Below are 27,678 nucleotides of genomic sequence, written 5' to 3'. Positions count from 1 at the left end.
GAAATCAATGTGTTTATCTGAATAGATGATGCCTTCATCATTAATAATAAATGTTACCCTGAAAGAGCGTTGATGTTTCTTTTTTGAGAAATTGATATCATCAGACATTCATTTCTTTTTCTTATGTTTTGAGCATTTTTCCAAATAATTCTAATAAGACTTTCCAGCAACAAATATTATTAGCAATGTCTGCTTAATATAGATAATATATGATATATACGTTTTCTAATCTTATTAAATAATAATAATTCCAGTGTAGATAACGCATAGTATCATAATAGAATTAACATGACGTAATTTGCTGTTGGAACTTGTGACTGATACTCGATTATTAAAATGCCAATCTCTAATGAAAGGAATAGGAGCATCTGTTGTCCAACTGAAACCCGTGGAGCTCTTCTCATCCATGTTGAAGTCAACGGGAAACATTGTTGTTTCATTGTTGGCATTACGATTGCTTAGCACAATTTCCCACGGGTCTGTCACTTCCAGCTTGAACTTGTTTATCTTGTTCGTAGGATGTAGAATACCAAAAATTCTATTGCACTGAAATCGCAGCACGTTCTCATCTTTAGTGATTTGAACATCAGGAAACACGTGACTCCCATAGTTCCCAACATAACGATCCAGGATTACATCAAATGGATGAGCTAGATCATCATTGGAAACAGGACGAACTGTTGAATTCAGCCATTTCCCTGGAAAACTGCAGGCCGTTGTAGCATTAAGCCAAGGCTCCTCTCCAAGTAAAATGTCGGAAATATAAAAGAAGATGGTTCTAAGGGTATCCATTGAAATTTTGTTCACCCCCGGCCCATTAACACTGGCGTAAATGCCTATATCCATATCAAGATATATCCAAAGAAGAGAGATGTAGGAAAACACTCCACCGCTATGCCAAACTTTCCTGTAACCTAGAAGTAAATAAATAAAAGAAGCTATCATCACATAACTGAAACAGAACGAATGCTCTAATTTGACATTACGGTATCATAATGATATAAACAGTAAAGGTTTGATTGTTATGCAAATCTTGCATTACCGATAATGCAACCAGTACACTTGAAATACAGACAATATGATCATTAAGTTTGAACGGCGTGCTAGAACACGTGTATTTAATAATAAACGCACAGCATAAAGAACCTTTTGGGATATTAACATGTGCTTCTTCAAGATCATTCCATCAAAGATCCCTTTGTGTCGACAGAGTAGTGGCTTTACCAATGTATATCCAATCTGTCTTTCTTTTCTTTGTTTGATCTCATAATTTTCAATGTGTATCATATTCATATTTTCAATACAAAATTTTGATCCCTAAATTACGGGTGATAGATGAGTTTCCTTTGATATCCACGTTTTTTGCTAGCCAAAGCATAAGAGAAACGCCAATGGCACCTTCTCCATTTTAGAAATATTTGTTACCTCTGTAAGATCCAGTAAGCCAACCGTATCCGTACCCCACTTGCATATCGTTAACTGGGAAAGTCGGCCTCCGTAAGTTATAGTCTTCCTCTATTCTGCCAGATAGATGGTTGTACGTGCCAAATGTTTCGTTCAGAAGTTTCTCCTCTACAACTTGTCTTCCTAAATGACCTCTGCCTTCATGGAGAAGAAACTTCATCCATTTCGCCATATCTTCTGCATTGGACAAGATGGCGCCCGCCGGCTCAGATGGGTGAATCCTGAAGCAATGGAGGACAGGTCAGGATTTGAAAAACTTCTTTTAATTATTATTAAGAGTTTTTACACATGCCATGTATCCAAGGCATATCATTTCAGCTCCAGACCTGCGAGTTAGGGAGTTATTTTTTAAACTGTCCTTTGTGATTGTATGCATGCTTCTGTTGAAAATTACCATTCATGTGGCTGTGGAAGATGATGTTTGCGATCACAGTTGTGTACAAAAATGTCAACAAACCTCAACGGTGACCACCAACCTATATCTGCCACGTGCTACATGCTCTGGAAACCATTACAAAGTATATACTACTGCAAAGTATCTATTGTATAACTGTCCTTTCAGCTGCTAAATTGATGAATGCAAGCATTGCTTCGGGAATTGTTCCAAGTAAATGTTTGAAAACCTTCATCTTCGTGGATATTTAAAAAATATAATCTTCGATAGAGATCCCAATCAGGTTCCAGAAAAATGCTTTTATGACAGATTGTGCTCACAAAGCTGGATATATGCATAGTTACCAGCTATAGGTGAAGAATACTAGTAAATAAAATCGGAGCAATTTATTTAGAGTCTTAAAAAGCAATTGATTTAATAGATCATGATATATTAAAGAAAAAAATCTAAAATAATTCACACTCACAGATAAATCCCAAGCTTGGGTTGATTTTTACTTAACAGCAAGACAACCGTGCGTTTATGTGGCCAATGCTACAGCAAGTTTATTAATACGTTCAACTTGGAGTCCCTCAAGGCTTAACCCTGGTCCCTTTGCTCTTTTTACTTTTCGTGAACGAATTATCGCTTCATATGAAAACCACTTTATCTGATCTAATTGCGGATAACAATCTTGCATGCAATCAGCGTTTCATTCGGTTCCCTTTGATAAAATTTAAAATAGGACATTAAAGGTAACCTAATAAATTGACTTAATTGTTTACCTCAAAAATACCGTTTTGTTTCCTTCAAAAAAAATCAAAATACTAATTTTTGGATTTTAAAAATATTTTATTTTGGAATTGTCATACTTTGGTGGGGGGGGGTACTATTATATCATTAAGTACTGCTAGTGTCGCTTTTGGATTTTAGATTTATTGTATTATATATTTCTGGCTTTTCTAATTTTATTTTTATTTTGGAAATTTTCGTTTATGGATTTTATACTTTATGCCTTTTGTTTTTATTTTGAAAATTATATATATATATATATATATATGTGTGTGTGTGTGTGTGTGTGTGCGCTGTATCAATGATATAATGATATACCACGAAATGTATAAAGTTTTCATTAAAAGGAAACGAGGCTGGCCGAGAGTCTTTTTAATGAAACATTTATACAACGAGTGGTATATCATTGATACAGCGTACATACTATGCATATATTTTATTTATATCGCATACAAATACATGCATTTGCCATTTGGACCGAGTTAGACTGACGAGATGCAACTGTATATTGACTGAGTGAATGAACTCACATCCCTGCCGAGTGTGGCCGCTACAAAATGTAGTTCCGTCTTTTTGTGCATATTCACGATCACCTTTTCATATTGATAAGTTGATTGTTTCCATTTTTGAGTTCCTATTTGTATTCACATTGTTTAAATCAACTGATGATTTATATATGAAAGATGGTTTTGATGAAGAACTAGGCCTTCAGACACGTTGATTATTGAATATTGAACGCTCATCAATGCATTGACGTAAAGGCGCAAGGAAATTAGCGTGAAATGGAATCTAAGCAAAACGACGAACCAGCAAGCGGTAATTAACACATTTTAATATATTTTTTTAAGCTGATCTAAGTAATTATTATGCTTTAATTAACTCTCTCTCTCTCTCTCTTTATCATCATCATCTCTCTGTTTGACTTAACATTTACCATCATTGTCACGTTACATAAGCGAAAATCATATATTCTCGTCTTTTCATGGATTTTCACCGTTATGTTGATATGATGATCAACAGAGACAGACAGACAGACAGAGAGAGGGGAGCCTTTGGATATTTTCATATTAGTTAATAATAATCGAGTTTTTGAACCTTATAATAGGTTTAAGAAACAACAACATCAATAAAGCCTTAAATACGTTACGTATGTGTGCCCCGTAACCAAGACATTTACCTTACTGTGTCGACCGGCAAATTCAACTTTGTATCATTGATTATATAAACACTTTAGATAGGTCCCAAGGGAAGTGTAAACATACCATTATGATGAACGATATTGTAGGTTACTTGGTGCAATTTAAGTTTCAAGTTTTTTTATCCAGCCCATTTCTTTTTCTCTCTTACTCCAGATTTCTGCATATTTCGTTCCTTGTGGATGAGAGGGAAGGGATAAACGGAAAAAGAAGGGATTGAGATTAAATTATGTATCATGTTAAATTAATTTAGGAGACGGGGTTTATTATTACTTTTTATCGTTATTTTCATACCTCACTAATGATTAATGAGTGGAAATTCGTCATTGATCTGTAGGAATAGACCCAAGAGCACACAGTTCCAAGTATGTTTATGTATGAGTATTATTGCGCCATGGGCGGATCACAATTTGATATACTAATAGTATTGGTATATCAAACTGCTTTATACAAACACTTTAAAAGCGATGCTATTTTTAATGTATGTGGTATGTATATACCACCATGTCGGCCAATACTGCGTGTCGGGTAATTCTGCGCAAGGATAAGTCATTTCTGTAAACATTGGATCACGTGCTATTTTTGGTCAAAAATCCATTTTGTATCAAGAAAGAACGATTGTACTTTAATTAAGGAAAGTGATATTCATAAAGTGTACAAAAATATCCCACATTTCAACTTGAAAATCATATAAAAATATGATTTCTAAATGTCAACATGAAGACCCTCTCCATACCTTCTAAAACCTGCAACCCGGAAAATCCTATTTACAATGCATCTTTTAGAATCATACAATTATTTACATTATATAAAAGATGGAAATGTATATCTTTAAAAATACTGCATCTTAATCCAAGTTTCCACTTTTGCAAGTTGTCCCACACGTACAATATATCGTCTGCTACCCAACGTTACGTGTTAACTTGCCGCTAGAACGCCATTTTCATGAAATTTCCCGGCGTATAGTCTGTTTCTAAATTCTTTAGTAATTTTTCCCCATAAACAAGACGTTGTAAACAGATTACATCCTATTCATTATTGTTTTTCTTGCACACAAAATTTTATTTTGTATAAAATGTTGAAATTTACTAATTTTTTTACAAGATCGGTTTAGCTTGCTTAGTAGCTCTTGCCATTTATTGGCATTGTTATGTTGAATTTTGTAAAATTAGCTAAAAACCTGACCTAATTACTAGACTGAAATGCTGACAGAAACATTCGAAAGTAATGTATTTCATTAGCAGCAGAGAGGGCGAGCAGAGCTTTTGCTGAAACGTAACTTTGAAAACTAAAAACCTCATTTTGTTTGTTACTTTATTTTTGTCGTTCTTTTTCTTCTAAATTTTGTATGGGCGTTTTCTTTAACCCATATAACGTCTCACTGAGGTCGCGCCCTCTCTGCTGCTATAATTAGATCATTATTATATATCAATAATAGCACCAGCTATGGAGTCTTATATTGCTTGCTTAGCTCGAGAGCGATTAAAAGCAATTAAGAAATTTCTTCCTGTTCGTGATTCTGTTAGACGAAAACTTCAAGAACGTCAAGAATCTCAAGTTGAATATGCAGAAGGTGCAGAAAAATTATTTAAACCAATTGTCGAACCAACCAAGAAAATTGTTACAGCAACTGAGGCAACACAAAAAGCTCTTGAAAAATTGCCTGCTGATATTGCTGGCCGTCTTCAAGCAGCTCAGCCACCACCACCGCAACCTCCTCAACCACCACCTCTGCCAGGAAGTAGAATTAATATTGCAGATAAATTTACGCCCGAGGGTATTGCCGATATCAAAGACCCAAACCAAGTAAGTGATATTGCCGCGTTTGGATATTATGAAAGAGATAAGTATGTAAAACCCGAATATGTGAGAACTATGAGATCTGCCGATTGGGTTAGGGGTGTATTTCGCATCGCTACTGATACTCCACAAATCAGATCTATGGAAGATGTTAACAATTTTAATATTTTTGAGCAGGCAGTAAGTGAGCGTGTTAAACAGTTAATACTGGAAAGGAGACAAAAAGAAGAAGAAATGAAGTTGCAACTTGAAAAAGCAAAGACAGAAAGGAAACAAAGAGAGGGGGAAGTGATGTCAAAACTTAAGGAGGTTGAACGAGAAAGGAAACAAAGAGAATAAGGACTTTGAAGAAACTAGACGAAAGAAAGAATTACGTTCTTCACCGGATAAGAAAGAAGCAAAATGGAAATCAGTCTCAGGAAAATGGGAGAAGGAAGCAGAAGAAACAGCAAGTAAGAAAGATGAAACAACTGGAAGTGGTTTTGTTACTCAAGGAATATGTCCTGACAGTGTTCTTACCGATGTAGATAGATTAGAAGTTCTGATTGGAGGAGAACGCGCTGGAAATAATCCACCGGAAATTATGAATGAAATATCTGATATTTGTCGAAGATTCTTTACTGGCGGTATTATGGATATCAATGTTTATCGTTCCCTCATCGAAGAAATTGCTGATGATTATCACAGCGACTAAAAAGACCTAATTAATCAGTATGTAATTTAAAAAAATTATTATACACAATGCACAACGTGGACCTGTAATGGTCAGGGTAGTAAACGCACGATTGCCAACTTACAAAGCGATTTACGGAGATGGACTCGGTGATACTGGTATGGGTTTAATCAAAAGGATGGCTCTAAAAGTAATACGGATTGCAAAACTATTAGGAATTAAGGCTATTGATGCTGTTCGTGATAAAGGTATCTTGTCGGTAAAGCATTTTCATCGGTCAAAGAAAGGGTATCTCGATTAGTACGAAGAAAAAAACATGACCAATAAAATTACCCAGCACTGAAGATATGCCTGCATATGTCAGTAGAATAATAGATCAAGCTGCAAATCATAAACTATCAGAGTTGGCTGGTGAAGCAGAAAGAAGCATAACGGCAAATTTAATAGCAGGAAGTGGTCTTCGTGTTAGACGATAGATAACAATTATAATAAAATGTTTAAACGTTTGTTTATGTATGATCCAGCGTTCAATACAGACGCACCAGTTCTCAAAGATGAATCGATACGTGATTATCAATTTTATTCTTATGACGCACGAGAACCAAATCAGCGGGGAGAATCGAATTACAAGTTCAGGATACAAGCAGATATTTCTTACCCGCTGAAGCATTTATTGAAGTAGAAGGTGAAATTATAAAAGCAGATAATTCTGAATTTGCCGATGGTTTTATAATCAGTTTGTTAATAACGGCATTGTGGCGTTGTTTGACAGTGCTACGTACATGATTGACGGAAGAAATATTGAAACGATTCAAAAAGACGTTGATGCTGTTACAACGATATTTGGTCTAGCAAGATATTCAAATGATTATGCAAGATCAGCTGGTCCATCAATGATGTTTTCAAAGGATATTATTGACCATCCTGACCATGGACCTAAATTATCTCCCCTTCCAACTATTCTTAAATACAGTAATAATCCGTACGGTGAAGGTTGTCATATATCACCAGGAATCGTTAATATAACTTCAACAATAGCAGTTAATCTTATATGCGATGTAATTGATGGCAGCTTTAAAATAAATCTTGAAAAATCAAATCAGGCTCAGCAAGGATATATTCTTTATACATTCATTCCGCAAATACCTCCTGGATATTTGATTGTACAAGAACCTATTAATCCTGTTTATCTACGATGTCATAATTAGTTATTGTTAAGAATAAATTTCAAACTTACTGACCAGTCCGGACACTTAATTGACCTACGTGGAGTATTTCAAATCAAATTTCAAATCTTAATGCTTTTCAACCTCAGCGTGAAAGATTTTTTTCATTCTGCATAAAATTGTCGATGAAATTCTATCAGATTTCGTAATGTTTTAGGATGAAAACCCCAGCAATTCTCTGAATGATTTATCGATAAATCAATAAATTTCTCCTTTTCCTGCTTAAAAAAAACAGCTAAAATCGGTCCAAAAACTGACCAAAGAAACCCAGGAAAAATGTCATTTTTAGGTGTGTTTTGTGAAATTTAGCGATTTATCGATAAATCATTTAGAGAATCGCTGGGGTTTTCAACCTCAAAAATTACGAAATCTGATAGATTTTTCTTGACAAAAATGACTAAAATATGTGAGATAACGATGAATTTTGACTAATTTCCGTAAAAAGTAACAAAATTCAGAATATTTCAAAAAAATAAAATCATTATCATAAAAATATTGCCCTTAGATTTTTTTATCACGCAGTCATGCAGAGCGACGGCACAAATGCATATAATTTTTGTTTTAACGACAGCACAATATATACGGGAGCCTTCTCTACGTTCAACATATTTTTTTACACACCCATAATCAGCCCAGGGAGAGTGCAAATATGTTATTATGGTGGGGTTGCGTGTTTTTTTTTCTGTTGAAGGTCGAGGTGGAGCTGGGCTCGAAATTTTATATCGAAAAATCGCGAAATATTTGCAACCATCGACACTTGTCAGCCATGGGATTCGATCACCAGACCTCAAGTATCAGAGTTCTATGCTTTAGCAATGTGCTTCGGAGACATCGGACAGATATAGAAACTCGCTGTATTAGATAATTATATATTTGTTACTTCATTGATATGAATTATGACACAGATGGTTTATTAAATTAATTACCATGACAAAATGAATTACGATCTACGCAGAAATATATACTACATAATTATCTCTCTAGGTACATAATTATCTCTCTTGGAGTAGCAGAAAAGGGGTTTTCATACTTTTCATCTACAAACCCTCACAATGACATTTTAGTATCTCATCGACATAAATCAGTTTGAAATGATAAATTGACAGCTGTATTATAATTAATTAATTACTGAATTATGAAAAAACAAATTAAATAGATAGTTAGTAAATATAAGCTGCATTACTACTTAATACCACTACCGGAGAGAGACATTTATCTCTCTTAACAATAAAAGAAAATTCTTTTTTGTTGATATTTCTTAGAGAGAGCAGATCTGGTTGTATTTACTGCGACGAAATATATAGAAGACCTGTGCATATCGAAATATTTGCCAGCTGCATTCATCAACGGGAATATTATTTCTTCGCAAGTCTCTTTATTTGCAGATTTAACTAATCTTGCTATTTTTGAATATTTACCGGTATTTCCAAATTTGCAATTCTGACTCTGCGAGATAGATCTCAGATTAGATAAATTATTATCGATTTTGATACCGTTGATATGATCGATTACAAGACCGTCTTTGAGCACACCGTTGAAACACTCGTAAATAAATATATGACCAATATATAGTTTTATTTTATTTTCCCTGATACTGAATATCAGTGCCGAATTACACCATCACGAGATGCTTCGTAGTCTCTGATAATAGGATGCGTCATAAACGTATTTTGCTCCATTTATATATAATATCATTTGCTTAAATAATAATTTGTCTAAATCGTTACTTTGAAAATCTTGTTAGATAATCGTCTACAATTTGTATAACCTTGTCACTGTCAATATTTTTATCATCATATCTCTTGAGCTCTCTGTATTGTTTTACCACCACATTGCAAACACTTTCTCATTTCTCCTCTCACTCCAACACCGCATTTTAAACACGGCTTTGATCCTAGACTTCCTTTACGAACGCTTTGCAAATGATTCATTCACGTAAGCTTTGTTACAAGGAGTCGTAGAACCTATCATTAGCCATCTGTATTTATTCTTTGTTTGATCATTATATATATATATATATATATATATATATATATATATATATATATATATATATATATATATATATATAATATTTCAATTAAAATATTTGTCTTAATTATAAATGAACGAATTTGACAGATTATCTAAGATCAAGCCTTCTAAAAATAAATTTAATCTTGACATATATTTCCTGACTTACCGATTAAAGATCTGGTTGATCCGAAGAATAAAACTTTGATTATTAAAATTCACTATATTAAGAAAGAATTTAGCAGAGATGGCGCATCTCATGTGAGGTCAACATTCAAAATCACTGATCGTGTCGACGCTACGATGAACGACGAACGAGCGGCAATTATCATTAATTATCTCGACAATCGAAAATATCTTTTTAAAGTAAAATTTGTTGTATTAGCAGAAACATACAATTAGATTATCCGTGACAAATATGATCCTGTCCTTCATAATGAAAAAATTGCCATACTGAGTAAAAATTCCAAACCAGGAATGTTGACTGTTATTGACAAACCGTATTATGAAAAAGCGGATCCTGTAACCGCATTTATTTATGGAATTTATCCGATAAATAATAACCCCAGTGTTAATAATCTAACACCGATGAAATTCTCAAAAAAAAACAAATTGTGTAGCCCAACGAGTAACGGAACATTTTACCGTTTCGACTCGTGGAAACGGTCTAACGGATAAAAGACGTACAATAATAAATGAGTGAGGAGAAATAGTTAAAGATACAAGAGCATCTGTCAAAGATGTCGCTGAGCTAGGAAAGAAACTAAAATTCCCAATAAGAGTAAAATCGATAATCGAAGAAATTATGTACGAATCAAAATATAAATCAAAAGGAGCTTCGATCGAAATTATTGACCATAATGCGCATGCATGGACTAGTGCAGTAACAATATTTCCACAAAATGGAACTGTTAAGTTTTACCAAAGAGATATATTTAATTTTATTAACGAAATAAGTAAAATCGATCCTATATCAGTATGGCTTTTCAAAGTTCTGAAGATGGAAACTATGATCAGTTTGTACGACCTAATGGCGTTATTTATCGTACAGAATCTCTCCATAAATAAACGAAAATTCTTGCGTTAAAATATACCGATGCTGCTGAACAATTACTCAGTAAATGTTTTACTGTTTCGTCAGTTGCGGCTCTTTTTGCTAGAGATAAAAATTCGTGGAAACCAACTCGGTTTCATTTTCTTAATGAAATAATATTAAGTTGTGTAGAATACGGACATATTTTATATATTTTAAAAGATTTGGTCATCCCACACGCGAAATGACTAGAGTATCGACAAACGGACCATTACCGGATTTTGACCTGACTAGATTCGCTTGTATCGAGTCATTCGAGTTTGCTAAAGGTCTTCATCTGATTTGTTATGCTTGGTTTGGCAAACTTTTTTCAGAAACAATGTGGGTACCAAAACTATTATTACCATATATGTTCGATGTAAAAATAATGATATTTCTGACAGTAAGTGAAGCAATTATATCATATCGTCAGAAGAAAGACGTTTACTTGCCACAAAAAAGAAATATTCTGATGACGAAAATCCTGATATAACTGATCATGAAAATAAAATCGCAAAAGATCTCGGCAGAAAAATAATCGGTAGATACACCCAAGGAGGATCAACTGATCATAAACGACATTGTACAAGATTAATAATGGATGATGCTGAGTTAGATTCTATAATCGTTGATACAGCGAAGAAAAATACATTTATAAGTCGTAGCAATGATAATTTATCGAACGGAACCAAATTAGGTATAATTATGAGTTATATTTATGGTGATTCACCGCAGTTTACTCATTTACGATCTTCAATGTTCGCGTACGTTTCGATAAATCTATTATCGATGATAAATACAGTTTCTAAGTTTGCTGTCAGAGTCGCTACAGATTCTTTTTATATATATAAACAATATTTAGGATTGTTGGAAAATTGAATATCGGCAATTATGCATCATGAGACGAATGGAGAATAAAAAAAGAAAATACACTTGATTATTCTGAATCCGCCCTCGTTGAAATCAAAGATATTTATTACAAAAAAAATATCAGCCATTAAAGCTATCATATGCACCGTCAGTGTACGATCCCGTGGCTAGACATAAAACAGTTTATCTTAATGGATCTGGGGGTTCTGGTAAACAACTCGTGTGATTGAACTATTTCGGAATTTTGATATGATCGTTTTAACCCCTACACACAAACTCGCAAGAGAATGAGAGAAAGAAATATTAAATGATGCACTTATCATAGATTTTTTCCGACGGAAGGGAGATAAATGGACTCCTGATCGAAAGGGCGAAAAATACGTTCCATAGATTATCGTATGGGATGAAATATGTATAATGTCGTTAGAAACATTAAAAACATTTCTTGATTGGATATTAAAAAAATAATGCTGTGATAATGTGCGTCGATCTCGGTCAACCGCCACCTTTTGCTGGATTGTCTCCGCATAAATGGTTAAAGAATTTTGTAGATTATTATGAAGAAATAGCTGATGATCATAGATCTCTTGATCCATAATTAAGAGAGTTAAAAAAATTAATCAGATTACAACCAAATAAAATTCAGCATGAAATAATGCGTGACATAATTTCCGAAACTCCTATAAGCAATTTTTGGAATTTATGGAGACCAGATGATTTGATAGTTGCAAGTAGAAAGATAGTTTGTGATACACTTCAACAAAGATTATTTATGTTACATAAAGAAAAGTTTTCAAATCTACCCGTACCATTATATTATCGACCGGTTGATACGCGACTGCAGAATATCGACTTTGATATACCGGGATCGTCAGAAAAACAAAATATTGTGTTAAATGATATCGTTTTAGTTCCTGTCAATGTTGTTGAGAGTGCGTTATATATGGACAAAACTCCATGGACCCTGGGATACGCAGTGACAATTCATTCATTTCAGGGGTTAACTATTTCTGATCCGCGAGTTCAGATCGTCAATGATTGTATCGAATGGTCAAATTTAGTTTATCTCCCAATGCCTAGAGCTACAAAAATATCTCAGTTGCGGAGGTTTATAATAGATGTTACGGAAAACACTGGCTATGTTATTGACAATGATATAATAAGAATATAAATTAGTTATAAACAGTGTGACAAAAAAACATAAGCGCGAATTTGACCTTGATGCTGAATTTATAATGATGCTAAAACAACAGCAAAATAATCATTGTGCGAGCTGTAATACAGTAATGTTGTAGGCGATACTCGAGTAATGGTCCAAAACAATTTACCGTAGAGAGAATTAATAGTAAGTTTGGTCATGCACGCGAAAATGTAATGCTGACATGTCTTGAATGTAACTAACGTCGAGGAGCTAGTTTAGTGATTACGGTGGTAAATGTGTCTTCAGGAGTTACTTGTAATTGTTCATGTACAAATCCACGTTACCACACGAGATATTTTATGTGTCGTTAAACTACAAATAGGATCAGTCGCTCTTTTTACCACCTTCAACTTCACCAGCTTCATATGAATATCTGACAGTAACATTACATAATAATGGTTGTTTAGAAAACGCATGTCGTTGTATTGGTATATGTGTTTTGTAATTGCATTAATAGGTTTCATGGCTGTTCTTCGAATAATTTCATTATTTAATGCATCTATCACTTTTGGTAATCTTGTAACCCATTTACGAGATCTCGTGTCTTAAATCATTTCCTTCGCATACTGATATCAGAATAACCGCTCATCAAGCGCTCGATTAAATCGTTCAACAACTGCCTGATCACGATGTATTGCAGTATGTCCTCGACTGATTTCGACATTATGTTTTTTCATCAGAGATGATACTGTACCAAGACATTCCTTGCCAAGATCAACCTGTAATAGTTGTGGCCATCGTAAGGGTCCTCGTTGATAAATTCGCTCAAAAGCAGCTACAACTTCAGCAGCTGATTTTGTTGGTAGTGGCTCTGCTTCTTTATATCTACTTGCAACGTCAATGACAATTAACGCGTATTTATATGTTAACTGACGTCTTCCAATTTTGATAGCATCATGTGGTAAAAACAAAATATCTGCTTGATGAACTTCATTAGGAGTGCCGACATCAAAACGTGCATGCTGAATTCGTTTAAGTGGTGGTTGTTAAATTTGCCATATTGCCCGTCGTGCTAACCAATTTACGGCGGCAAAACATGTAGTTTTTGCTGCATCAGCGAGTTTACTAATAGCTGCTCAACCCCTCCAATATCCCATTGGACTATAATTAATCGATTCCATTATTTCAATAATTGGTTGATTAATTACCGGCTCCGAATACTAGTTTACCTTTCATTGCAGATTTTATTTTAGATTTTATTTTCAATCTAGCTAATTTCTCTTTAAAAGATAACTCTTTATGGAATTTAATGCATGAATTAATTCCACATCTGCAATATGTCTTTTTTGTAAATCATTGCTTTTATAAGCAACATCATGAATATGACACGCTTTATCAATTTTATTAATCGGATATTCTCCAGGTTTTGGTTGATCCTGGTTAACAAGTCGAATATCAAGTCGGGGACCAGGACCACAATCATTATATCCTGGGAGGTGTTTTTCTCCTGGGTATTTAGCCTAAGGAGTTCCTTAAAATTTTTACATTAATGTAACAATATCACCACCATCATTACGTTGAATTTTAGGTAAAAACGAAAAAGAAATTATGTCACTTATTGCACAGTTTCCACCATATACTATTTTTCCTTTTTTTTTTAACCGTGGTTAAATCAGTAGTTTTAACTCTACAACGTAAACAATATAAATTCATGCATATTTATAATATGGATGTAATTGATTTGACAGCGACACGAAAACAAGAGCCAGTAAAACATAGTCCAGCATTACCGAATTCTATCAGAATGATAATAATTGGCCCGTCGGGAAGTGGAAAGACACAATTATTACTTAATTTGATAATGAGATGGTTAAAGTGGGACAAGTTATATTTAGTTGCACCATCAAGCTTTAATGAAAATGCAAAATTGTTAAATGATGATGGCGACATTATTAATTTTATAACTGATATTAATGAAGCACCGTCCGTAGATGAATTAGACGGGTTTATTAATAATCTCGTAGTATAGGATGATGTGATGCTGGATAAACAATCAAATCCAGCTAGAATATTTTCCAGAGGCAGGCATAAAAATACAGATATAATTGATGTTACTCAACGATAGACACAAATACCAAAAATGATCAGAGATAGCTGTAATATTTTAGTTGTATTTAACGGAGTGGATACACATACCTTAAGAAATATTAATCAGACCTGGTGCAGCGGAGATATGGACATAATTAGATTCAGAGATTTTTTTTAAAAGTAGAAACTACCCCACACTGATTTATAACAATAAATTTACACGATCCCAGAACAAGATATCGTGTAGGTGTTGATAAAATATTTGGTTGATAATTATAGCAGAAGAGAGGGCGCGACCTCAGTTTGGCGTCATATGGGTAAACAAAAACTCGCAAACAAAATTTAGAAGAAAAAGAACGACAAACATAAAGTAACAACAACAAAAATAACCCCCGCAAAAAAAACTGTTGGAAATAGACCCTTGGAGAGAAACTCTCGATAAGATAGAGGCTTTGGAATGAAGTCAGTGAACTTATTGTTTTTCGTTTGTTTGAGGTTTTTGTTTTCAACGTTACGTTTCAGCAAAAGGTCTGTTCGCCCTCTCTGCTGACTCATTTCTTTAGCCCGATGGATAAACATTACATCTGCTCAAAGCTATAGGCCGACATATCGCGTGTCATGAAAACACGTGGGAAGTATCCCGTGTGTCCAAAAATTAATATTATTTTAAACAGAATATTCTGTTGACAACTGCCTCTTTTTACATGGTAAGCACTGCAGATTTTATCTTCGTAATTTAGATGAGCAGAAATGCCCGACAGCAATATATATATATATATATATATATATATATATATATATATATATATATATATATATATATATATATATATATATATATATATATATATGTGTGTGTGTGTGTGTGTGTGTGTGTGTGTGTGTGTCTTTTCATCATTTAAAACTTTAATTTTACGCAATTGAGGTTTCTTTTTACAACCGATATGTTATTTTAAACAATTCTTCAGTTCCGTTTTGGGGCAGGAATATCCTTTTGAGAATATTGATTTCTTTCTTCAAATTCTTATAATATTACCTGTTTTTTCTACTTTAGTAATCAAAATTGCCATCGATTTAAAAAAACACAATTTGTTTATTCAAATTCTTACCATGTTTTGTATTATTACAGTAATCTATAATTTCTGGTAAAACATTTAAATATGTATTCGTGTTGCTTGCTGCAAAAGCAAACTGCATCTAGAGTGATTGAGACAAACGGGCAAAAATGTTAACTTCATACTATTTCCCCACCCTTCCTGCAACAAAAAAAACTCCAAAAGAAAACAACAAATTTAATCCATAAAACCATTTCAGATTGTGTCAAATATGAAACTCCAGGTGCAAATCCACAAAATTAAGATATGTTTATGAAGATTTCATATGCATTTAATATACCATATATTGTTTTTATCTACTTTCGCGATAATCAAAAATTTATGTGCGACCAACAAGAAAATGAATGGCGGCGAAAATTGTCCTCTAACTGAATATAAAAGTTAATGATACCCTTAACATTTTTTATGTCGGTGTGCTGACTCGTTATTTAAGATATTCTTGAATATACTCCTATATAATGTTTCCAGACATTTTTAAGCGTCATTTAAAATTACAAACAAGATCTTTGATTTCAAGTTTGAGTCCCGACGAAGAATCCAAGATGGAAGACGATGAAGTATGATGTAATCTGTAGTGTTTAAGTCTATAGTTCCTTGTAGAAACAAGAAATATCATTCCGGTTTTGGAAATCTGAACACATTTTTATAAGAGCTGTCTCGGTTCAAGAATCTCACATGAGCACACGTATTTTCCAGGAAAAAAGATTCCTTTTGAATCCAAATAATTTGAAATAACTCCAAAGGGCACAACAATCACTTTCCAGTGTAATAACCCAACTGAGATTATTTCTCCAAAACAAAGGTAATATCGTATTCTAAGACGCATTTTCGAAAATCCCCAAGTTCGAAATCGAAAAGGGGGTCACGTGAACGTATTTATATCACACACGCTTAACAAGACCTTGACGAAAACCAATCATTTTACTCTAAGAAATAAAAAATTAAAAATTTATTTACATCTTAAATCACGTAGTCCCATCATGATCTCGACAACAACCAATCATTTTAAAATAAAAAAGAACTTATTTACGTGGTTGCTACTAATTTTGAATAAAGGTCAGGATCATGGTCAACATCTGGTGCTTACTAAAGAAAACGTAGAAGTTCTTAGCAAAGAGAACTACCTTATTTTGACATGTAATGAATATATATATATATATATATATATATATATATATATATATATATATATATATATATATATATATATATATACACACAGTCCAAACTACTCTAGTGCTCGAAATTAAAGTATTTTAATATGACCGCCACCTCCACCCCGATATTTTGATCAGTGGCTGAGCGAGTCACTAACAGCCAAGGACTACTGTACATAAACAATATAAATCTGAGCAGAATCCAGGTTGCAACTGCCATTGTCAGATCTTGTCATAAAACGGACGCTTTCGAGCACTAGGCTACCGATGCATTCTAACTGTGAATCCATTTTATTTGTCTTCTCCCTGAACTCATTCTGATTCCAAAATTCATATCAATAAAACTGAATTTGCCCTTCATTATATTTTCAAGGTGGTGTGTTCGTTTCGTATCTGTCTATGCTCTTTGTCAGGAGTTCGAAAACAAATGCCAATATCTAACTGACCTAGGTCAGAGGTCGACTTATACATGAGACTTTGACGACGAATCTAACTACTTAATTACATCCACTGTTTCTAAATCTCCCAAATGTTATCTATGAATTAAGTAGAAAGACAAAGGACTTACCGGTAAAGGGAATTTGTGCTATTAATAAGTTGTCCGTTCTTCAGAACATACGGTTTAGCAATGTTGTCTGCAATAACTTGGCATGGTTCTTTCAAAAATGTTGTATTCATCATATTTAGTGGCTGTAGCAGTTTCGTTCTGGTCAGGTTTTCCCACGTGTCATTGCCAAGAATCTCGGTCAGATGACCAGCTAATGTATACATAATGTTGTTGTAGTAAAAGTCATCACGGAAGGGTTTTACTTCGGGAACAAATTGCAACCTCCTTCCAAAACAAAACGTTAAAGTAAAATAAAATAGTTGGTTTCGGTGGGGGCTGTTCATTTTAAAGGCGCTTTATCGCATTATTGACTAGGTCATGAGAAGGATTTGTGAACTAAGTGTATATTCTACACACACACACGCACACAATGCACTAAACACACACACAGAAGTGTGTGTGTGTCTGTGCGTGTGTGTGTGTGTGTGTGTGTGTGTGTGTGTGTGTGTGTGTGAAACTGCAATAAACTGACAACGAAGAGTGCGAAACTGGTATCTAGCTATCCTGAGCCCTTTCGACTTCTTAATGAGTCTTTTTCGAAGGCAAATACAAAACATAGACATGACAAACAAATAAAATAGAAAAACGGTTATGCTTGCGAAACTTTACATGGCTGTTTCTACAGTAGTTCAACCTTTTAACTCTGTTATGTGTCAACTACTTTATTTCAGCTTGTTGCTGATACTGGAAAATATTTGCATTGACCTAGAAATTGATGAGCCATAATGACATCTGTTATTTTATGTAAATTAATGTAAGCACAGATTATATCCCGGATATTTCATTGTTACAGTAGTCATAGGCTATTAGGCAAATTTAGAGAATTATTTAAAAGAAAATGTGTCAGCTGCAAAAGAGATTTTTATTTGTGCATGGTTATCTATTTCTAGTCTTCTTGGTTTAAACCTGTTCATATGTACTGTATATATTCTACACATCTCCCTACAAATCCAGTTATTTACCTGCCTAGCTTATGTTATGTTTATTTATTTAATTAGCTAAAATTTTACCTTCCTGACCGAACATGTGCTGTGTTATGATAATTTAGTCAGACTGTACTTTAAATCCAGTAACATCCTCTAATTTGGCCATGCGACTTGAAATGAGCTCAGCATTAATTATAAATTGCAAATAATTAAAACATTAATGATTTGCTAGATTACCTTAATGGAATTGCAAACATATAAAAGAAAATATTTAATCAACTATCACCAAAACAAGCAGTTTACTTTCTTTTTTGTTTTAATTTCTGAAACTTCACTAATATATCTCTTCGCACTATAGTGGTCGTCTAATGCAAGCCATGTGGTCCCTGATGTTTTATGGGTGAGTGACCTCAGCTTTTCATTTTATAGGGGTTCATTCAAAACTGAACGTGAACCTTTGTGACTTTCTGATATTATATGGCAAAATACTTTTTCTAAGGAGCAAAATGGGTACTTATAAGGTAAACAGGGTTAGCAACTACACGCTTAAGATTTTTCAACAAATAATGTGCATGTGACATATATTATTTAACATAATAACATGTTTTAAATATCGTAAGTGTTACCAGTGTTGTTGAATATTTATTATTCTATTTAAATACACGAGAATACTGTACAGTACACAAAACTATGACTTGGTTAATTTTATTATGTAGTGTGACCATTTCGTTCCGTTTAAAAGTTTCATAAATGCAAATGCTTTTACCGTGTAATTTCCGCACGTGTAAGTTCTGGTGGATAACCGGCTATCAATCCGTAGTATAGACCCGACAGTCCAGTTCGATGGGACAAAATGTCTTTCAAAGTAGTCATCGTCGTTCGGATAGTGTCCGGAAAAGAAAATCTTTCTCCTATAATTTCGGACACCTTACTGTTCCAGGTAATTCTGCAAAGAGTGACCAAACGAACTATAACGTTACATGTGTTAATACTGCCAGTTTCAACATTATAAGCCTCCAACGTTTTCCATGTCGTCGAAATAAAATAAATCATGTGAATGAATTATCCTGACAAGTTATACATCTGTTCATGGCCGCACAAGATGTTACCAAACGGATGAGATTGGAAATGAGGTCAACAATTTCTTGTGTAAAATACAAATAATCAAAAAAATATTCAATGTTACGATCTGGTCAAAGATGTGAAAAATAGTTAATCTGATGGAATACTTATTGTATACACAGTCAACGCCTCGTTGTGCGTCAGACACGTTATATTTGTAGTAATATCTTTGTCATAATTTTTATAAATTGATGTTATAATCTTTATAACTTGATGTTATAATATGTTTAACTTGATGTTATAATCTGTTTAACTTGATGTGGTAGTCTTTATAACTTAATGTTATAATCTTTACAATTGATTTGACAATCTCTACAACTAGTTGTGATAATTTGTGTAACCTGATTTGATAATCTTTATAACTCGATCTGATAATCTGAATAACTTGATATGATAATCTTCATAACATGATGTGATAACCATTATCGCTGATGTGACAGTCTGTATAATTGGATGTGATACTCTTTATTATTACTTGATAACATGATGTGATAATCTTTGTAACTGATGCGATAATCTGTATAGCTGGATGTGATAATCTGTATTATTACTTGATAACATGATGTGATAATCTTTGTAACTGATGCGATAATCTGTTAGGCTGGATGTCATAATCTGTATTATTACCTGATAACATGATGTGATAATCTTTGTAACTGTTGCGATAATCTGTATTGCTGGATGTGATAATCTGTATTATTACTTGATAACATGATGTGATAATCTGTATAGCTGGATGCGATAATCTGTATAGCTGGATGTGATAATCTGCATAACCTGATGTGATAGTTTTTATTACTTCATATGATTATCTTATAATTTAACATGAAGTTGAAGCTCGAAGCAAACACATAAATAATACATGAACACATTTCAAATCATTCTAAAAAAGATACAACGTTCTTTTTATTTTGTTGTTATTGTTATTGTCTTGCGTTAATTTCTTTTCTTTTTTTGGGGGGAGGGGTCGAAAATGTGTTTACTTTGAAGTGTGTAATCTATACTACTTTAGAAATAGATATTTGTAATTCAGATTTCTTGTAGAAAAGTTGCAATTTTTAACTATAATTACAATATTGGATTGCATCAGACAAGTTGTGTGAGAATAATTACGTTCACTTTATTCGCACTGTATTACTCAAATATCTTGAAAAGCGAGCCAAAATTGTGCTGTGTGCCTAGCAATCCTGTTATGGAATAGGGTAAATACGAAGCCCCTATTATATATTAGAGACTAGAGCGGTTTACATTAAATAAATTACATCCAATGACATATTAATCTTTGTATTTTAATTTAATGTAATTTTTGTAAATATCAATATATAGACTTTGCTATGTAAAGAATCAAATTTAACGAATGACCACTCATTTTACACGTATTCATAAAAACATCGAAACCAAGTTATATGCATTTGGAGATACATCATAAAACATAGAAAAAATAGAAACCAGCAATATAAAGGTATAAATCATTTTATTACAGGATCTAAATATAAGTGATCGTGAGGTCACGTGAGATGTCACAGAACAACACATTTTATAGGTCAAGGATAAGTTCGTATTGTCAGTTATAGTACAAGGATAGAGGCTGGTCATCTGAAGAAGAAAATATATATATATATATATATATATATATATATATATATATATATATAAACAACACCAACACGTAGAATGTGTATATATACATCCAGAAAACATTTCTTTTAAAGTGTTGGTATAAAGCAATTTGATATACCAATAATAATGGTATATCAAATTGTGATCCGCGAATGGCGCAATAATACGCATATATAAACATTCTCGCGACCGTCTGCGGTTGACTCTAGATCAGTGATGAATTTCCACACTTCGATCATTAGTGAAGTATGAAAATAACGATAAATAGTATTAATAATCCCCCTTTTGTAAATGAATTCAATAGAGTACACATTTACTTCGCAATGTATTCTGTTCCCCCTCCCCTCGCATGAATAACAGACAATTACGCAGAAATGTGGAGTAAGAGAGAAAAGGAATTTGAGTTGGATTCAAGCCTTGATATAGAAATTACACCAAGTATCCTTCAATAATATGGTTCGTCGTAATTATATGTGTGCACGTTCCTTGGGATTTATCAACAGTGTTTATCAATAATACAAAGTTGTAAACCATGTTGACATTATACGGTAAATTTCTAGGTTGTGTGGTACATATATCACCATGTCCGAGAAATTCTGCGTGTCGGGTAATTCTGCGCAACGATACGTCATTTCTTTAAACATTGGATCACGTGTTATTTTTGATTAAAAAAATCCGTTCTGTATAAAGACAGAACGATCGTACTTCAATTAAAAAATGTGATATTCATTAAGTGTACAAAAATACTCCACATTTCGACTCGAGATACATATGAAAATGTGATTTCTAAATGTCAACATGAAAACCCACTCCATGACGTTCTTGAACCGGTAACCCAGAAAATCCTATTTTCTATGTATCTTTTAGAATTATACAAATAAATACATTATGTAAAAGATTGAAATGTATACCTTAACAAAATTCTGCACCTTAATCCAAGTTTCCAATTTGTAAGAAGCTGTTCCATACGTACAAAATCGTCTGCTGCCCAACGTATCAACCTGCCGCTAGAACGGGATTCTCAAGCAATTCCCCGGCGTATAGTCTGTTACTAAATTCTTTAGTATTTTTCCCCATAAACAAGACGTTGTAAACACATTACATCCTACCCTTTGTTGGTTCTCTTCCACATAACAGCTTATTTTTTATAAAATGTTGAACTTTACTAACTTTTTTTACTAGATCGGGTTAGAATGCTTAATATATCTTGCCATTTATTGGCATTGTTACGTTGAATTTTGTAAAACTAGCTATAAACCTGACCTAATTACTCAACTGAACTGCTGACAGAAGCAGTCTAAAGTTATGTATTTCATTTCTATAGCCAGATGGATAAGCATTACATCTTTTCAAAGATGTGCTCAGAATGTTCCGACATATCACGAGTTATGAATACAAGGGGGTGGTATCACGTGTATTCAACAGTAATACTATTTTGAACATATTATTTTGGTGACAATTGCCTCTTTTCAAATGGTAAGCATTGCAGTATTTTATTTTCGTCAATTGGTCGAATTCGGTATGAAGTGTTGCTTCAATATTGGAGACGGAAACTGTGGTATCGTAGTTTACTTACTAGTTCTAACTAATAACTGCTCCCCTTAGAAGCTGCAATAGGTAGGGACTACTCCCGGAGGCAGGGGTCGCCGCGATCCATCATGGAAGCTTATTGATGTGTATTCAGAACGTGTGTGAATAAATACTGTTTGTTTAACAACTTGAGACTCCCACGTTTTCATGACATAGTGTCAGATGTGACCTCAGACGATTCAGTGAGTAAAAATGTCGAAATTCCAGGCACCGGAGAGCTTTAACTTTGGGAAGCCGTGGAGTAGCCAGATTGGAAACAGCGTTTCGCTAGCTTTAGGATCGCCACCAAACTAAATAAGGAAGATGAGGCAGTTCAAGTAAGTTCACTAATATATCCAATGGGGAAAGAAGCAGGACAAATATTTAAATCGTTTGAGTCTGCTAACGACGAAGATGCCGATAATTCTTCTGTCACGTGATTTGCGTGGATGGCATACTCCCCAGTCCAGGAAAGATTGCCGCAGTGTAGGAGCTACCTGCTCCATTAAATATCAGTGAGCTTCGTCGCACCATGGGCATGATCAACTACCTTGGTAGATTTCTCCCAGACTTGTCTACAATAATGCGACCAATTATGGACCTGCTGAAATCAGACACAGGCTGGTATTGGGGCCCAGACTAGGATTACGCCTTCACGAAAGTCAAGGAGATGCTGAGATAAACACCAGTCTTAGCATTGTATGACCCTGGCAAGTTAACAGTTGTCAATGCTGATGCCAGCTGTTATGGAATTGATGGGGCAATATTCCAACAATATGAAGAGAAACTCAAGCCAGTTGCCTTTTTTTCCAGAACACTCACCCCTGCAGAGGAAAAATATGCACAGATAGAGAAGGAGTGCCTTGCATGTGTGTGGGCCTGTGAGAAGTTTTCACGATATCTTGTTCGACTGGACTCGTACCTTTAGTGCCACTGATCAACACACATGATTTAGATAAAGCTCAGTTGAGGTGTCAACGACTGTTGATGTGGTTGAGAAGCTTCATTTCAAAGGCAGAGTATGTAGCTAGGAAGCTTTTAATAGTTACAGACAACCTTTCTCAGAGCCATCTCCTGGGACAGGAAGCCACGTACGAAGTGGAAATGGATGTTTTTATAGAGTCATTGGAGGCATGCAGGCCAAATTCCGATATGAAATTAGAACAAATAAAAGAAGGTTACAGTAGTGACCACCAGCTGCATAGTGCATTGACTTTTACCAGAAATGGATGGCCAGATAAGAAAAATCGCTGTCCCCTAGATGCACATCCATAATTTTCTGTACGCAGTGAACTCTCAATTCACCTATTTCTCTTCAGGGACAGAGTTATCATACCTACAGTCTTAAGGCCCGGAATTCTTGATAACATTCACGAGGGTCATCAGGGATTAGCCAAATGCCGTGAGAGAGCCCAAAGTTGTGTATGGTGGCCTGGAATCGCGAGAAGATCAAAGACAAAATAGAGACATATGAATTTTGTCAGATTAGGAAGCCAGCACAGAGCATGGAACCATTGAAAACAACCTCTCTACCAGATAAACCATGACAGAAAATTGCAGTCGATATTTGTGAAGCCAAAAAAGAAAGATACCTGGTAGCTATTGACTACTTTTCGCGCTATTGTGAAATTATGCATCTAACAAATCAACCTCCTAGTAGGTAACTGGAAAGCTAAAGAGCACATTTAAGGAGTGTAGAGGATTTTCGTTTGTGTCATCCCACGATGTCTCTGGACTTATGAATGATGATAAAAGTTAAGTCAAACCGACCACAGGATGAGAGAGAGAGAGAGATCAGTGGTACTGTTAATAAAGCAGAATAATGACTTAGATCAACTGTAAATGTATTAAAATATTTTAATTACCTCTTCTTGGTTCGTCATTTCGCTTAGTTTCTATTCCACGTTAATTTTCATGCGCCGATACGTGATGGCTAAGCATTCATGTGAATAGCGTAGCTAACCAAGCATTTGTAGTTTGTAGTGCTCTATTTTCATCACTAAAACCATCTTTCATGTTTAAAGCAAAAGTGTGTATTATATTGATTTAATCAATGTAAACGAAAAAAAAGAAACTAAAATAGAAAACAGTCAACTCTTAAATATGCAAAGTGATTGTGAATAGTCACAAAAAGCATAAAACTACATTTTGTAGAGGACACACTCGGGTGATGTGAGGAATTCATTCATTCGGTCAATACACAGCTGCCAGTAGTAAAACTTAACTCTCGGCAATCCTCGTTTCCTTTTAATTAAACAGTTATACATCTCGTGGTGTATCATTGATGCAGCGTAATACTGTGTGTGTGTGTGCTGGTGTGTGTGTGTGTGTGTGTGTGTGTGTCTGTGAGCGTATGTCTGTGCGTGTGTGTGCATTGTTTGAAATACGTTGGACTTTGCACCAGACTCACAATGTAAGTGAAACATTCATGGAAAATATGAATCTAAAGGTGAAAGGTAAAGGTCACAGAATAATTTGATTGTAGCTGTTAGTGTAAATATTTTGGATGGTTTCAGAAGTGTGTTTTTCTATTGTTGTTGTTCTCGGCTTTGGTCTATACGGAAAAGATAAAACATATTTCCTGTTGACTGTACAAAATGTCTAAATAGCACGGTGCGGGCTGATAGTATGTAACTACTACCATAGTTATGTCGTTGCAGGCGAAACAATAAACTATGCGCATTTCATTTGCGCATTATAATCATACTATGTGATTATAAATGCTCTTTTTACTCTTACAAAGAAAGCAAACTAGTGCCAGGAGGTAGCATTATGAATGTTAACATCAATTAAAATAGCAATTAATATATCAGCCCTTGGAAAGAATTACGAGACCATTTAACAGAGCTGATTTGCAATGCTAATCTTTAAGACCCTCATCGAACAAATCACCATTTAGTTTAAATTTAACGAAACGAAAGATGGTTGTCATAACCCGACCCTAATTATAACTTCTAGCTGAAGTTTTACGCTCCAGTTTTGTGTTTAGCAAAACATTAGTGATCATTTATGACGGATTTGTTGACACGTATATGACTTAAAATAGTCATAATCACTCAGACTGAATCCTAAACGCCTGTTTCTTCTCTAGGACATTTCACTTTGCAGATATTTGATATCATTACCGATGCCATTGGTAATTAGGGTTGTGCTGTTAAACTGGAGAAAAGAGTATATACATGATTTTGGAACTATTTCGACAAATATCAGTACATTGTCATAATTTAAAACGATACTTCATTGCTCGTCGCTTTGTTCATTTCCCTCGGGTCATAATTTTTCGAATGGCTGAGCACATGGGTTTTTTTAAGAAGTATTATAATATTTTGAAAAATCGTAAATTTTGTAAACAATCTATACATGTTTTCAGTTGATGTTCTTTGAATATAAGCAAAGAAAATAATAAAAAACGTACTAATAGCTTCATTGTATTGATTTGAACACCTTAAATTTTGTATTATTTAGAAATTCCGTCTACATACGTTTTTGACACGGTTCGCTAGGTTGATTTTCTTATTTGGATATAAAAATATATGTGATGGCAGCAAAATCTATAATAATTAAGACATGTCGTGATTAAAAGAATAAGATGGCGTTGCTAATAAGGTAGAACATGTGGATATTTGAATAACCCCGCTTGAAAATTATCCCATAGATGATATATTTCACTGAGACACGTGTCATCATTGAAATCGATGTTCATACTAGAGTCATGCTTCTATCATTGAAACATGTTTGTACCAGAGACACGTGTCAATTATTGAAATGGATGTTCGTGCCAGAGACACGTGTCTATCATTGAAATGGATGTTTGTACCAGAGACACATGTGTCTATCAATGAAATGGATGTTCGTGCCAGAGACACGTGTAAATCATTGAAACGGATGTCCGTACCAGAGATACGTGTCTATCATTGAAATGGATGTTCGTACCAGAGACACGTGTATATCAATGAAACTGATGTTCATACCAGAGACACGTGTCTATCATTGAAACGGATGTTCTTACCACAGACACGTGTCTCTTTGTACATATAAACAGATTAGTAAATTTCATAATGCAAATAAAGGCCGACTTGAATTGCAGCAAATTACGCACGAAAAACATTACACACAGTCCCTTGTGGGCATTGAAAGTGAATAAAGCTAAATACATAGGTTCATAAAGTTATTGTAAGAACGGGGATAATGATTGTTTAAAAAAGTCACTTACTCGTTTTTTGTCTCACTTCTGAAGACTGCTAGCAAAGTAGCAGTGAAGCCTTTAGTTACTGACCCAATGCTAAAAAGCGTATGTTCGTTTACTGGTCTCTCTGTATCAATATCCGCCAGTCCAAATCCCTTAGTCCAGCTTTGATTGCCGCTGACAACCGCCAAGGTGAGGCCTGGAACCTGGTGGCAGCTCATTATTTTGTTGATGAACATTTCAATATCCTTTTCTGTATCAGATTCAAATACAAGGGCTTGTAAAACCCCAAGTAACATCATAAAAACACAATTTATCAATCTTGGATGCATCGGTCTTGCAAGTTGTATTTTCTATAACCGGACAAAAGATGATTCACCTATCTCTACAGTAAGGTGTCACAGCAAGGACACAAACCTTTTGAAATAGTTCACTACGGTTCGTTCACTGCAAAGTCAAAAGTTTATGTGCCGTGAAATTTCCTAGACAGTAAGCAGTTAACTGTACGATAATGCACGGTATTTTCTGACAGTAAATTAATAAGATGATAACATCACCAACTCAGATGAGTTTCGGCGATAACCTAAACATTTTATTCGTCCCGCATCGAGCAGATTTACCTTTGGATAACCTCTTTCTGCGGACCCAAGTAAACAATTTAACACCAG

At 34.3% G+C, this 27,678-nt stretch overlaps 1 protein-coding gene across 1 annotated transcript; it reads right to left on the bottom strand.

Annotated features, from left to right (window-relative positions):
- Window positions 1-234: 234 nt before the first annotated feature.
- Window positions 235-27,309, bottom strand: LOC149797697 (uncharacterized). Its single transcript, XM_089960790.1, has 3 exons — window positions 27,038-27,309; window positions 1,426-1,685; window positions 235-914 (listed from the first exon to the last, which is right to left on the bottom strand). Exons 1-3 carry the CDS (start codon window positions 27,307-27,309, stop codon window positions 235-237), a joined length of 1,212 nt encoding a protein of 403 aa, XP_089816916.1.
- Between the last annotated feature and the right edge of the window lie 369 nt (window positions 27,310-27,678).

This window comes from Sinohyriopsis cumingii, chromosome 6, assembly GCF_028554795.1.
Source record: "Sinohyriopsis cumingii isolate HCF-2022 chromosome 6, ASM2855479v2, whole genome shotgun sequence".
NCBI classification, from domain to species: domain Eukaryota; kingdom Metazoa; phylum Mollusca; class Bivalvia; order Unionida; family Unionidae; genus Sinohyriopsis; species Sinohyriopsis cumingii.
The sequence above is the reverse complement of the archived record's forward strand: the minus strand, read 5'-3'. Positions and strand labels throughout refer to the sequence as shown.

Bases quoted from the DNA above. Each gene is read 5' to 3' on its own strand.
- LOC149797697 (XM_089960790.1), bottom strand. From the start codon at position 27,309: ATGTTACTTGGGGTTTTACAAGCCCTTGTATTTGAATCTGATACAGAA. The intron at 1,686-27,037 runs GTAAGTGACTTT...CCATTGCTTCAG, and splicing joins AGAAGTGAGACAAAAAACGA to GATTCACCCATCTGAGCCGG. The intron at 915-1,425 runs GTAACAAATATT...ATTTACTTCTAG, and splicing joins GCTTACTGGATCTTACAGAG to GTTACAGGAAAGTTTGGCAT.